This window comes from Orcinus orca, chromosome 13, assembly GCF_937001465.1.
Source record: "Orcinus orca chromosome 13, mOrcOrc1.1, whole genome shotgun sequence".
In the NCBI taxonomy this organism is placed as follows: domain Eukaryota; kingdom Metazoa; phylum Chordata; class Mammalia; order Artiodactyla; family Delphinidae; genus Orcinus; species Orcinus orca.
In genome coordinates, this window is record NC_064571.1 from 11,381,655 (window position 1) to 11,396,171 (window position 14,517).

The following is a 14,517-nucleotide window of genomic DNA, read 5'->3' on the forward strand; positions in this document are numbered from 1 at the left end:
AGTTAAGACAGACCCAAGCTCTGCCCCTCTGAGCTTTAAGTAACCAGGCAACTTTGTTCTAAAAATCTTTAACCATCCTACCGACATTATACTCACAATACTACGCCTTGGGTTCAACGGACCGGACCTCAAAGCACTTTCCAGGCACTTACCGTGAATTTAGAGAACAATTTATTTCCCCTGAGATGAGGGGGTTGGGGGAAAAATGCAGAGGATTCAAGAAACTGAAATACACAGAGAAAAACCTTAGCTAGTAGCTCCATCCTATATTTCCCACTAAGCATTCGACCAGAGCCACGCGAATTCTGGGGCCTCAGCTTCCCGCCTCGGGCTGAAGCCGCTTCCAGAGGGGACCTGATTTAGAGCCCCGCCTCCCCTCCGGCCCCGCCTCTTCCCCCCGGCCTGACTCTGAGCCCCGCCCTGACTCTGAGCCCCGCCCATCTCCTCCACGCCCTCCAGGCCCCGCCTCCTCTCCCGGCTCCCCAACCCTGCCTGGCCCCGCCTTTATGCTCGGACCCCTCCCTCTAGCCCGCCCCCTTTCCTTTCCACTCTCTGGCCCCACCTCTAGCTCCACGCCCCGGCCGGCCCTGAGCCCCGCCTCCATGCCCCAGCCACACTTCCCGGACCCGAACCCGCCCGGGGCGGAGCTGCACCTGGTGCGGGCCTGGGGCGTGGCGGGCGCCACGGAGCGCCAGGTGCGGCTTCCGCGTAAAGATGGCCGCCACCAGCTGGGCCGGGGTCTGGTTCTCATCCCGCGGCCGCCTTCCCGCCAGGCGCCCGCTGCTGCGAGTTGCCCTCTGCCTCCTGTGCTGGGGCCCGGCGGCTGTGGGCGCCGTCCCCGAGCTCGGGCTCTGGGCAGCGACGATCAATGACGTAAGTGGAGTGTCGGGACCCAGGCGAGGTGCTGCCCGGGCCCGCAGGTCCTCCCCGGGCTCTCTGGGCTCCAGGAGCCGGTCTCGGTCTTGTTGATCTGGCCGGGCCTGCCCCGGGTGCCCTGATACTTTCTCTGGGCTCTTTGCTCGGCGCGGGGAGCGCCCCCTCCTCTGGCCCGACCTGGGCTGTGGGGAGGATCAGTCAAGCTTGTGTGCTGGGGGATTGCTATCCCTTCTGAACCCTGTTCATGAGGATCACCATTCCCGAAGTCCTGGCCCCTCGCTCTGCTCCGACCTGCTCTGGCTAGATCAGGTCCTCGTTTATTCAGACCCGAGCCCTGAACCCCTCGGCACTCCTAGCGGCATCTTTGGATTTGACCTCTCCTCGTGCCCGGGTGCAGCCACAGGGCCGCACCCGTGTGGCCACAGGGTGGATTTTCCAGGGCTTCAGTTTCCGCATAAATTTAGAAAGAGCTTGTGCCTTTTCTTTCTTTCTTTCTTTAAATGAGAAGGGAACATGCAATAGTCACCCCACCCCTTTTTCCCTCTTCTTGGGTTCCTGACATCACAGCTCCGGGAGCGTGTGTGGGCGGGGGGCGGGGGCAGGATGTGTAATTAAGGGATGTTTGCAAGGCTTGTCTGGAGGCATGAGTGCGTGGAAACGCTTCCTTTCCAGGGCAGGTCATTTGAGAACTTGACATCCAGTAGTTACATGAGATGATGTGGGAGGAATGCAGAGGTAGAATTTTGGAAAGAAATTAAGGGATGTTTGCAAGGCTTGTCTGGAGGCATGAGTGTGTGGAAACGCTTCCTTTCCAGGGCAGGCCATTTGAGAACTTGACATCCAGTAGACATGAGATGATGTGGGAGGAATGCAGAGGTAGAATTTTGGAAAGATTTGCTGAAGAGAGACAGGAAATCGAAGAGGCCTTATCTCCTGCTTTTCTAGATTCAGAGGTTTCATCCAGCTCCGTTTGAGATGACTATTTTCCACATGTATGGAAACGATGTCCCAATTCTAAAGGCAAAACTTATATTTTGATTTCCTCAACCGGAAAGAGAAAGTACCAGAGGCTACAGATTCTTCCTATAACACAAAAGCTGCATAAAGGAAGGAGAGTACATATCTTTCTGAATCTTTAAGACCCAGTGCAACCATTTTTGCCAGGATTCTTCTGGGTTGGTGCCCTATTTTGTGCGCCAGTGATAGAGCCTGTGTATCTTCATCATTAAATTTCTCTGAACAGTAAAAAGCAAAACTCAGAGAAACACACTTACTGTTTGATGCTGCTTCTGTAGTGAGTAGGCAGTAGCATAAACTAAGTCCAAATAAGTTGGAAGTGAATCGGCTGCATACAGACTGCTTGACCATATCTGTAAAGATCTTTGCCAAGTATACTTTGGATGGTGAGATTCCAAAGGCCATGGGGAGAGAATGACTTTGCTTCCTGCGTGAGGAAGAAAAAATTACCTTTGGGTCCCACGTAATCTTTAGTCCTGTGTGATTCAGGACAGTAGCAATCCATAAAGCTCTTTGCAAAGAGTAGGCTGATTTTTTTTCCCCCCATTTCAAGTTGTCAAAACTTGTTCTTCAGAACAGGAAAGGAAAGTGGAGTTTTCTTTCATTTGTTCTGCAAATCTATCAAGAAATGGTTCTTTTTTTAAAATTTTTTTAATAATATATTCATTTATTTGGTTGTGCTGGGTCTTAGTTGCAGCATGCGGGATCTTTAGTTGCGGCATGAGACTCTTAGTTGTGGCATGAGGGATCTAGTTCCCTGACCAGGTGTCTGGTTTAGGGCAAGTGAGTGTGGACTGTCTATTGGACATCCAGTGGACATGACCTTTAGGTAATTGGGTATGTGGATGTGCAGCTCAGAGGAAGGGTCTGGGCCCTGGGTTTTATTGATGTTGAAACTGTTGAGGAGGGAGAAGAGGTTATCAAGAAAGAGCTGCTTGTCCTGTCAGTGTTTTTCTTTAATTCCTAACCACATGTTCGTTTATCGCAATCCCTTCTCACAGGATTTTTTTTCTTGGTGAGGGCAGACATTAAATAACTAGTGTAAGATTTCATTTTGGTTGTGGTACGTGTTGTGAGGAATGGGTCTTACAGACCATGGAAGGGAGGGCCTGGCCTGGTGTGGGCTCCAGGGGAAGACACCCTGAGGAAAGGGATATTTGAACTGGGCTTTCAGGGGTAAGAAGGAAATAACTAGATAAAGAGAGCGACAGGGAGGGGATTTCAAGTCAGTTTCAAGTTGACTGCTAAGGTCCTGAGGGCAGGAAGGAGTATCATGTTTTTGAGGACCTGCGAGAAAGGTGCAAGAGAGGTGGGCGGGGCCCTGTGAGCGGCAGTGAGATTTGGTCTCTTATAAAGAGACAGCGGCAAACCATAACTTAGGGAGAGGGTCAGTTGTTTTATCAGAAGTGCATTTATGTTGATACCACGAGAGCAGCTGCAGATGCACAGACAGGTTCTCTGTCTGAACAGCAGTCATCGAACAGTGGCAGTTGCACTCACCCGCCGTGTGTTGCTGGCCCCAGGAGCCTTCTGGAGCCTCACATCCACTGCAGGGAGTAGATTACATGAGACAGAGTTCTAAGCCAGTGAGTGATGTGATCAGATTTATGTTTTCAATGCCTTTTTTTTTTTTTTTTTTTTTGGCCGAGCCATGGGGCATGTGGGATCTTAGTTCCCCGACCAGGGATTGAACCTGTGCTCCCTGCGGTGGAAGCACGGAGTCTTAACCACTGGACTGCCAGGGAAGTCCCAGATTTACGTTTTCAAAGAATAATCACTCCAGGCATAGGAGTTAAAGGATTAGAACTATGTATTTTCCAGGATAAAACTATACTCTTAAACAGTAGAGAGAAATTTTTTTAACAAGAGCTTTCTGTATTTCTTTGTTTTTCATTATAGAAATCAGGACCTTTGATATTTAGGAAAACTATGTTTAACTCTACTGAGATCAAGTTTTCTGGTAAGTATAATAAACTAATATAACAGTAAAATAATAATAAATTATAAATGAGCAACATGTAGTATCAACTCATGCATTAATTTAACATAAACTAACATAACACATTGTAATATTATATATTTTAAACTAGGCAAATGTTTTTAAGTGATCCTAACCTTTTAAGGGTTTCTTTTGTTCCAGTCGGGTCATAGTTATTTTCAAGAATGAATTTTTCTGATCCTGTCTCAGAAAATGTAATGTGAATCATTCTTTATCATTCTTTAAAAATTATAGTTAAAACCTAGTAAAGAAGTCTTCAGCAAAAAAGTATTTGACCTCCAAAATTTGACTCTGAATCCCTTTTAAAATTCAGTAAATTCTTTTTATGGTTATATGAAATGCCATGATTGTGATGAAACCTTCGTGTTTCTGAAAATTTTCTAAATATACACATGATCACAGTAGGAAATAAAAATTATTAGACACTAACAATTAGGATTTTAGAGCTTATGAAAGTGAAAATATTTGTTAGGGACTGTGTTGTCTGTGTAAATACTGGTGTGTCATGACTACCAAGTCATAGATCTTGAGGTTTGCAGTATTTTTAATGAGTTTACATTGGATCATATTTACTGTGCACTAACCCCTCTAGGTGTTTCCAGTAACTTGACTAGGTCAGTTGGTTGCCAGAGTTAAAGTTTGGGGTAAGGGGTAGTTTTTTTGTTGGGTAGAGCAAATTGGCTTCGTGGGACCCACAGCCGTGGCCCTTTTATCTCTCACACCATGCTCTGAACATTTGTTGGAGAATTCTGCCGTGTGTGGTCTTTGCTGACGGAAGTAGGCCAGCCATCAGCTAGAAAGCAAAGGCAGTTCAAAGCAGCTTCGTGATATAGATCATCAGTGGTGATAAGAGCTTGGTAAGAGGAAATTGAAGCCCAAGGTGGGTGAGGAAAAAATTTTGGCCTCTCAATGCTTTAATAAATTCATGTCTCACTGTCTAGACAACATTTAAAACACTGGTGCAGACAAAAAAATTACATGGGGGAATAAAAAGTTATATGGACCACTGAAACACAGAATTTGAATTTTTTTTAAATCAATATGTAATGTCCGAGATCAGCCTAAAAGTAGACCACAATTTAGTATTAACATATCTAAAGAAAGAAAAATGAGGCAGCAGAAGGGAGTTAGGAACAAAAACGTAAAAAAAAAAAAATGAGGGTTTAGTCAGGTAAAAGCTGGCAGTGTCCCAGCACTGATGGGAGAGAGGTCTTTCTGTAACTATGACCGTAGCTCTAACACTGTGGCTGGCGGGGGTGGATGAAGTGCCCACCTGAGCCTCCTTGTTCTGCTGCCATGTTCACCAAGCAGCCTTCTCATCATCTACTTTATAGTTACTGTTTAAGTGAGTAATTGGGCGTTAAGTTTTACACGCCTACATCCATGGTGTGAAAGATGAAACTGAGTCTCTGAGTTCTCACAGAGCCAAATTTTATTTTATTATTATTATTTTAAAAAAATATTTGTTAGGAATGACTTTTTTAATTAATTAATTTATTTATTTATGGCTGCATTGGGTCTTCGTTGCTGCGCACGGGCTTTCTCTAGTTGTGGCGAGCGAGGGCTACTCTTTGTCGCGGTGCGCGGGCTTCTCGTCATGGTGGCTTCTCTTGTTGCGGAGCACGGGCTCTAGGTGTGCGGGCTTCAGTACTTGTGGCGCATGGGCTCAGTAGTTGTGGCGTGCGGGCTCTAGAGCGCAGGCTCTGTAGTTGTGGCGCATGGGCTTAGTTGCTCCTCGGCATGTGGGATCTTCCCAGATCAGGGCTCGGAACTGTGTCCCCTGCATTGGCAGGCGGGTTCTTAACCACTGTGCTACCAGGGAAGTCCCAGAGCCAAATTTTAGTGCCTACAAAGTTAAGCATTGGTCCCTCGGGTATGTGTCCGTGCTGTTTGGTGGATCAGATGCCTTGCTTTCCCTAAGGAAAGCTAAGGTGACCCCTCTTAGCTACTCCATTCAAGATGCCGTCATGTGGAGCCACTGGTGAAAATCTCTCAGTGTAATTCACCATATTAACAGAATAAAAGAAATACATCATATAATCATCTCAATATATACAAAAAAGCATTTGAAAAAAATCAGCACCTATCCATGATGGAAACTCTCAGAAAACTAGAAATAGAAGGAAATGGCCTCAACCTGATAAAGGGCATCTATGATAAATCTATAACTTAACATTATAGTGGCAATTCTCCCCAGATTGACCTATAAATTCAATTAATCCCAATCAAAATCCAAGCAGACTTATGTAGAAACTGGCGAGAGCTGTTTCTGAAACTTAGATGCAAATACAGAGGACCTAGAATAGCCAAAACAATTTTAAAAAAGAACAAAGTGGGAGGGCTTTTACTCTCTGATTTCAGAACTGAACACGAAGCTACGGTAATCCTAACACTGTGGAACTGCGATAGACACATAGGACAGTGCACATCGTTGTCAAATTGACTGATTCGTGTCACGATTATGAGTCAACTTTTCCCACCTTGTATATCTAGTATTTTTGTTGGCTAGTGGATATCGTGAATTTCACATTCTTGAGTACTAGAATGTTGTGTTCCGTGAACAACTTTGTTCCGGCAGACAGTTACGTTTCTTTGGGGTCAGTTCGATCCTTTCCAGTTTTGTTTTTAATTTCTTTTAGGAGGGATCAGGGGCAGCCTTTACTCTAGAACTAACTTAGCACCACTTCTAAGGTGTGACTCTTCTGCGTCTCTCTCAGACACGGGGTGTGTTTACTGAGGCCTTTCCTCTCTGGCTAGTTCCCATCCCCATGTGAACTCAGAATTTTTCAGCTTGTCCCTGTGCACGGGCAGGCTGTTATGCAGCCAGAGACCAAGGATCTGTATGCAGATTTCATTGACCCTTTCTCTGTGTAGTTCCCACCTCTTGGGTACTCTGCCCCAGAAACTCTACCAGCCTCAGCCTTGGTTAACTGTAATAATTTAATTTAAAGAATTTATCTGTCTCGTTTTGCAGTGACTTTTTGGAGAAATTAGGTAATACTTTACTCATGGTTTCCTTAAAGTTGTCTATTTTATTTATTTATTTTTTAAAGGAACATTTATTTATTTATTTTTGGCTGCGTTGGGCCTTCGTTTCTGCACGCGGGCTTTCTCTAGTTGTGGCGAGCAGGGGCTACTCTTTGTTGCGGTGTGCTGCCTTCTCATTGCGGTGGCTTCCCTCGTTGTGGAGCACAGGCTCTAGGCGCGCGGGCTTCAGTAGTTGTGGCACATGGGCTCAGTAGTTGTGGTGCATGGGCTTAGTTGCTCCACGGCATTTGGGATCTTCCCGGACCAGGACTCGAACCCATGTTCCCTGCCTTGGCAGTCAGATTCTTAACCACTGCACCACAGGGAAGTCCAAAGTAGTCTATTTTAAATTGCATTCTTGAAACCTTAAGTTTATGTTAAAGTATATATATTATTGTTGTAAAATGAGACTTCCTTTCTCTAAACAGTTAAGTCATTCAGCTGCCCTGGGCCTGTGAAGTTTACCATAGTGTGGCTTTTGGAACATCATCCCTGTCACAATCAATATTCTGAGCTGGAAGTAAGTAAAACACAAATTTTAAATGTGTCTAAAGCTATGAAGGAAAAGTTAGGAGTTTTAAGATTTATAGCTTATCAAGTGAGGAGGCCAGGAATAGAGAAGTACCACAGATTTTGGGACTTAGGCAATAAACGCCTTAATTATATCAAAGTATATGCTTTCTGAGACTACAGATCTTTTAGTTTCCTTGTATCTTATGAAAAATGTTAGTAAATATTTAAATCAGAGTTGTGGAAACCATTGATAAGGGGACTGTGGGTCATGCACAAATGAAAACCAACTCAATTTAAAGAAGAAATGTAAAAGTTTCACTTCGTTCAAAAAATTAGTAATAGGGAACCTAGAACTTCAGTGAGTGTGAGTAGATTTAGTGAGTATAAGTAGACCTCAGAAAGAGGAGAGGAGGGAAAAGGAGGGGGAGAGTGTGAGAGGAGGAAAAAGAGACCGGGTTAGGTCAGTGTGTATTTCCTACGAACAAAGATATTCCCTTAGATTACACAGTACAGAGATCAGATTTACGAAATTTAACAGCGATGCAATGCTAATTGATATAATAGCTAATAAACCATATTCAAACTTTGCCAGTGTCCCAACAACATCCTTTTTAGCAGCTTTTTTCTTTTCTTTTCTTTTCTTTTCTTTTTCTGGTACAGGATCCAATCCAGGATCACCTTGTATTTCTGCAGGGTTTTTTTTTGGGGGGGGTGGAGGTGTTGAGGGTGGTTCATGACATGACATTGATATATTTGAGGTGTACAAGCCATTTATTTTTACAAAATGTCCCTCAATTTGAATATTTCTCACGTTTCCTCGTGATTAAATTCAGGTTATATTTTTGGCAGGCATACCAGAAAGTATACTGTTTTGTCCCATTTTTGGTGATATTAACTTTGATCAGTTAAGGAAGTTTCTGCCAGGTTTCTCCACTGTAAAGCTACTACTTTTCTCCTTGTTGTTAACAATAATTTGTGAAGAAACACTTTTGTATTTATGTGTAAATATCCTGTTTCTTCATCGGTCCTTGTTTTAACATTCTTTGATTCTTGCCTGAATCAAGGCACAGTTACCACTGTGATGATTGCTAAACAATGATTTTCTAATTCCATGTTTTCTTCTACATTTATTAGCATTCGACTATGAGGTTGCACTCTTTTCCTCTCTCTTATCCGTCTGTCAGTCAATCAATTATCAATATGGACTCATTGATTTTAACTTTGTTGGGTGGGTTATAATCTATTACTGTTTTTATGTATTTTGCTCAAATTGTCTCATATTTGGCCAATGGAAGCCTCTTAACCTTTTCTTCATGCCTGGGAGTTGCCATTAGGAGCGCGGTTTTCCTCATCCATCTAGGAGCCTCATTGTTAGTTGATGTGTAAATGAGTGTTCCCCCTGCACTCAGTTGGGTTTGCCATCTTTGCTTTATGTTACTGAGTGTTTGGTTTATCTTTCCTTGTAATTAAATGCTGCTTTCTTTCTCTGTAAAATCTTTTATACCTGGAGTAAAATGGAAGTAGCCCCAGGACAAAGTATTTTGTATTTCTCTGTGAACCATTTCCTTGTAGTAACATCTTAATCACTTTTATTACTATGAGAGAATGATTATATTATGTATTACTGTATCTGAGCACATCAGAATGGCTAAAATGTTATGATTACCTCAATCGTACTGAAAATTATATTCAAAACTTTCTTTTTGGTATTTTGTTCTATTGCGTGTTTCAAGTGTTCCAAGCTGAATAACTTTTTGGTATTATTTAGATATTAAGTGGAAATAAATTATGACGTAGAATCTTACTTTGCATAGGAGCTGTCACAAAAACATGAACTTAGTGTCAGTGAAGACTTTTGTGGTCATTATTTCAACAGCAGCGAATGTTGGACAACAAAAAATGAAAACTTAGATTGCAACAGTGATTCACAGACGTTTCCCTCATTGAATGTGAGTACCTGTCTTGCGATGTTGAAATAGAATTTACGTTTCTCCCAGTGAATGCAAGTATCAACTTCTGTTTTATCAGTATTTTGATAAAGGAAGGTGCTTAAGTTGTCAATTATTAGGTTTAGTTCTTTTGTGTGTGTGGCAGTACATAATAAGTGGAACCATTGTTCCATTTCTTTGTGCCTTTTGCAGCATCATCCTTGGAAGAGGATCCTTTTATCATCCTTTCATGATTTGCTGTCATTCCGTCCCTCATCTCTCTTCTGCCCACCCCAGTCAGGGCTTTGCCCCCATCATCCCATCAGAACAGCTCTAGTCAAGGTCACCAGTGACCTCCATGTCATTAGATCCCTAGGTCTATTACTCCTACTGAAGGTCTTTCAGTGTACTTGACTCACCAGCATTTAACACACTTGAACACTCTCCTTTGTGCACTTTCTCCTCCTAACCTAGAAGACTAGATTCTAAAATGTTAACAGCGGTCATCTCTGGGTGGTGAGGCCGTGGGTCATTTTAACTGATTTTTTGTCCTGTAAATTCTGAAATGAAAATGTCTTTAATAAAAACGTTAAAGGGTTGTTTTAAAAATTTGTGTCAAGGTATAATAAATATACGTAAGTTTACAGCAAAGCTTGCATATCAGCAGCGTAGGGCTTGATGAATTTTCACAACCCTAACCCACCCGTGTGAATCCCGATCAAGATCAGGGCCTTTGAGCACCTCGAGCTCCCTTTGAGTTCCTACTACGCTCCCTGCCAACGGTAACCACTGCCCTGATTAAGGAAGTAATTTTTCAAAAGTAGGATTTTGTTCCGCGTGTTTGGGATACAGTGAGGTTTGTTCTCTGGTGTTCAGCTTTAATCTTTACTTTTTTCATAACACATTTTTTTTCTTAATTGTTGAAACTAGTTTTCCTTATGGAAATGCAACAATATAAAATGAAATTCTTTTATTTTATTTTTCCAGAATAAAGAACTAAGAACAAATACCGGAAGTGTTACAAACCAGGAAGGGTCAGCGGTAAGTCATTTTATTTGCCTTTAAATCAAATACATACAAGTTAGAGTAAGACTGAGCAGAATCTGTTGATGGACAGATACTCAGAGAGTGATCTAAAGTAGGGTTAGTAGAGTTAGGAAAGAAAAAAGAAGCATTATTTTTTTTTTTTTTTTTTTTTTTTTTTTTGCGGTACGCGGGCCTCTCACTGCTGTGGCCTCTCCCGTTGCGGAGCACAGGCTCCGGACGCGCAGGCTCAGCAGCCATGGCTCACGGGCCCAGCCGCTCCGCGGCATGTGGGATCTTCCCGGACCGGGGCACGAACCCGCGTCCCCTGCATCGGCAGGCGGACTCTCAACCACTGCGCCACCAGGGAAGCCCAAGAAGCATTATTTAAAACAGTATATTTCCTTACATATGTCTGTGTGAATTTTGTACATACCTGGTTCTGTCTTTGTTTAAAAATCTCTTTAAAGGTGTGATTTAACAGTAACTTCTATGTAGTCTTTCTTTATTTTAAAAAATAAAATTCCGCTGCCAAATACCTGAGGCAGCACAGCAGTGGGTGGAGCTGTATCGTCATTAAGGAAGTAAAGAAATAGAAACCATGATGCAGCACGAGGGGGAGGGGAAATTTGGAATTTGGGGAAATTACTCAAAGTCAGAAGACTAAGAGGTTGAGAGGATTACAAGGAGTTGAGTGTAGGGACTGAAAGTGGATTTAGAAGAGCTTGATGTTTGCCTTTAGACTGGGACCCTTCTGCTTTCATACTGTTTTCTCCAACCATCTTACAGAGTAGTCTGATAGTGGAAGGGCATTCACTCTGCAGTGGCTGGACCAACTCTTTGCTTTGCACAAACTGTCACAGGTGGAGGAGTAGGAAATGAGAGGGAAGGATAGGAAATACTCAGGAAGGAGGAGTGTGAAAAGTTTGGTCCAGCTACATGAGGGCACTGCAGGGTTCACAGGCAGTCCAAGTGGGCAGTTTCAGGCCTCAGTGGGACTGCTAGCAACAGAGTGCCTTAAGGAATTTAGCCTGTACACCGAATCTGAGTCATTTCCAGCAATGTTATCTGACATCTTTCTCCCCCAGTTCAATTTTAAAAAACACACATTTAAAAACTGAATGCTTGGGACTTCCCTGGTGGTCCAGTGGTTAAGACTCCGTGCTTCCAATGCAGGCGGTGCGGGTTCAATCCCTGGTCAGGAAACTAAGATTCCACATGCCACAGGGCGTGGCCAAAAAGTATAAATAAATAAATAAATAAATAAATGCTTGATTATACTAGGATATTAGAAAAACTATTTCAAAGGTAATATTAAATAAAACATAGAATGGTAACATTGGGGGGAAAACCTGTAGAACTATATAAAAAGTAGAAAACATTGGCAAGTGGAAAAGGCTTTTTTCCTCCTCCATCCCTTTGGGCCTGGGAGGATGGTGGTAAAAAAAAAAAAACAAATGGAGGAAATCCTTCCACTACCCACTGTCCTTCCACAGCCCACCATTCCTTTTATCTGTGTTTTTTTTTTTTTTTTAAAGTAACCCAATTCAATTCTTAAAAGTTGTTTTAAAATGTGGTGGACAATCGTTTAGCTATATCTTATATAGCAATTAAAAAAAATAACATGAAGGATTTTTTTTTTTTCTGTTTCAGGATGTTGTAGCCAAAACACAGAGAGATGGGTTTCATATCTTTATTGTTTCTATTAAAACAGAAAAAACAGATGCAAGCTGGAATTTGAATGGTATAGTTAAACAGTATGCATGTTTTATTGTCTGCTTTTACTGTATTCTGTATTTTTGTCATTAACCCAAATCTACATTCTCTGTTAAAACACATTATTCAAAAATGATTTTCTGTTAATCACAAAAATGAATAATCTGTTTATTTGGGGTACTTAGAACTTTATGCTTATCTTAACTCTAATATATTTTTTTTAATGGAATGGAAATTTTAAATTAATTTAAGATAAACTTTGGGAGTTCCCTGGTGGTCCAGTGGTTGGGACTCTGTGCTTTGGGTGCCGAGGGCCAGGGTTCAATCCCTGGTCGGGGAACTAGGATCCCACAAGGCGCACAGCGTGGCCAAGAAAAAATAAATAAAAGAAAATAAATAAAAGGGTGAATTAAAAAAAAAGATTAATTTAAAAAGTTTTAAACTTGATAGAGGGATACAAAATTCTCCATCCTTCCAGATTAAAAAAACATTTTTTTAACATGTAGAAATGGGTAGGTGACACCTTAATCGTACTTGAAGTGGATTATATTCTGTTACTTGAAAATGGCCATCATCAGGGGTTCAAAATTTTTGTTCTTTAAAAAGTTTAAGAAAAAAGAATCTGTTTGTAGCCTAGGAGTAGAAGTAGCATGTCTGGCAACTGTGGCTTCTGCAGTCTGTGAGCTCCCCTGCCTGCCCATAAGGTAGATGCTCTTTGCCTCGTGAAACCGTAGCTCCTGGTGCCCAGTGTGAGAGCGGGCTCACACTAAGCGGTTTTCAAGGGAGCGAATGCTTCCATGGGTCCTGGAATTGCTTTAGCGGTCATTTTCTGTACTGGGTATCTGCTGGGCTGACAGCAGCCAAGCAGCATGTGATGATCCTGGGGATTTGCAAACTGCTCTGATTCACCCACTGGGACAGAAGTGAAACCAGGCTCTGTCTCTGGGGGGCACCCAGTCCAGAGAGGAGGGAGAAAGCAGTGAGGTGAGTCAGGCATGGCCGCAAAGGAGGCCCAGAGCTGGTCTTCCCCAGGGAAGCTGGTGGGGGCGCTGCTCCGGAGAGTGTGAAGCAGGCCTTCCTCCCGGCGGTACTGTAATGGGCCCAGACCATGCCACACAGGGAGCAGGGGCCTTGCTGCCATCCTGCTCCCCAGCCTGTGCGCCCTGCCTTCCCAGGTGTGGCGTCTTTTCCTCTGACACCAGCAGGCAGCTTTAAGCTTCTGCTGGTTAGTAACTGGCGCAGTTGCTAAGCCTTGCAAGTCTTGCACTGTATTCGGCACTCTGTTATTGCTCTCAGACAACAACCCAAACTAGATTCTGGAGTTCAGTAAATTAAAAAAAAATTTTTTTAATTAATCAATTAATTAATTTGGCTGTGCTGGGTTGCCGCGTGTGGGATCTTCGTTGCACCGTGCGGGATCTTTAGTTGCAGCGTGTGGGATCTTACTTGCAGCATGCAGGATCTAGTTCCCTGACCAGGGATGGAACCCATGCCCCCTGCATTGGGGGCTCGGAGTCATAACTGCTGGACCACCAGGGAAGTCCCTGGAGTTCAGAATTTATCCAAGTTACATTAAGAAAGACAAAGTCCTCAGCTAGGTCAGGGACTCAGCCAGGGCCAATCTCAGACCAGGACTACTTTGCTGTCTGCATAAGATCTGACTTGGCCCACACTTTACAAGAGCATGTATACAAATATGTAAAGATATCTTCATACAGTTACATAATCAAAGGTTAAAATTCAGCATTCGTTAACTTGGTTTGTATTCTTGGAGTCTTAAAATGAGCTTACGTTGAAAAACTTAAGGAAAACTGGTTGTTAATTTTAATGCCTTAATTTCTTTATCCCCACCCTGCCTTCACCAGTTTCTCTTTCTATGATGGGGCCTCATGGATATATCTCTGCATCAGATTGGCCTCTGATGATTGTGAGTATCTCTCATCATTTCTTCCTTTTTTTAAAAATGAGTTTTGTATCCTAATTGGAACATTTAAACATTTTAAGAGCTCAGTGGTGGTAATTCCTTAGTAGCTAACACTTTGACATACCCTCTATTTCTGGTTCCATGGTGACTGGAAAATAAAGGATTGCAAACTTGAATGTAGAAATGTCAATTTTCAAATGATCAGAAGGCTTAACTGACTAAAATTGCTTCTCCTCCCACAGTTCTACATGGTGATGTGTATCGTTTATATCTTGTATGGCATACTCTGGCTGATGTGGTCTGCCTGCTATTGGAAAGATATACTAAGAATCCAGTTCTGGATTGCAGCTGTTATTTTCCTGGGAATGCTTGAAAAAGCAGTTTTTTATGCTGAATACCAAAACATCAACAGCACTGGGTTATCAAGTAAGTGGTGACTGTGTCCACGAATATGGTGTGACCCAAGAGTCGCCTAGCATTTGTGAGCAGAGCTG

The 14,517-nt window shown here is 42.8% G+C and overlaps 1 protein-coding gene across 2 annotated transcripts in view; it reads left to right on the top strand.

The window, feature by feature from the left end:
• Positions 1–616: 616 nt before the first annotated feature.
• The window catches only part of TMEM87B (transmembrane protein 87B), a 51,237-nt gene continuing 37,336 nt past the window's right edge, over positions 617–14,517 (top strand). For both annotated transcript variants that reach the window (XM_049695701.1, XM_049695702.1), the window contains exons 1-8: positions 617–873; positions 3,793–3,853; positions 7,348–7,439; positions 9,247–9,381; positions 10,348–10,401; positions 12,037–12,127; positions 13,965–14,026; positions 14,266–14,449. In XM_049695701.1, the coding sequence (XP_049551658.1) occupies positions 715–873; positions 3,793–3,853; positions 7,348–7,439; positions 9,247–9,381; positions 10,348–10,401; positions 12,037–12,127; positions 13,965–14,026; positions 14,266–14,449 (838 nt within the window). In that variant the 5' untranslated portion in view covers positions 617–714. The remainder of the gene's footprint in view (positions 874–3,792; positions 3,854–7,347; positions 7,440–9,246; positions 9,382–10,347; positions 10,402–12,036; positions 12,128–13,964; positions 14,027–14,265; positions 14,450–14,517) is intronic.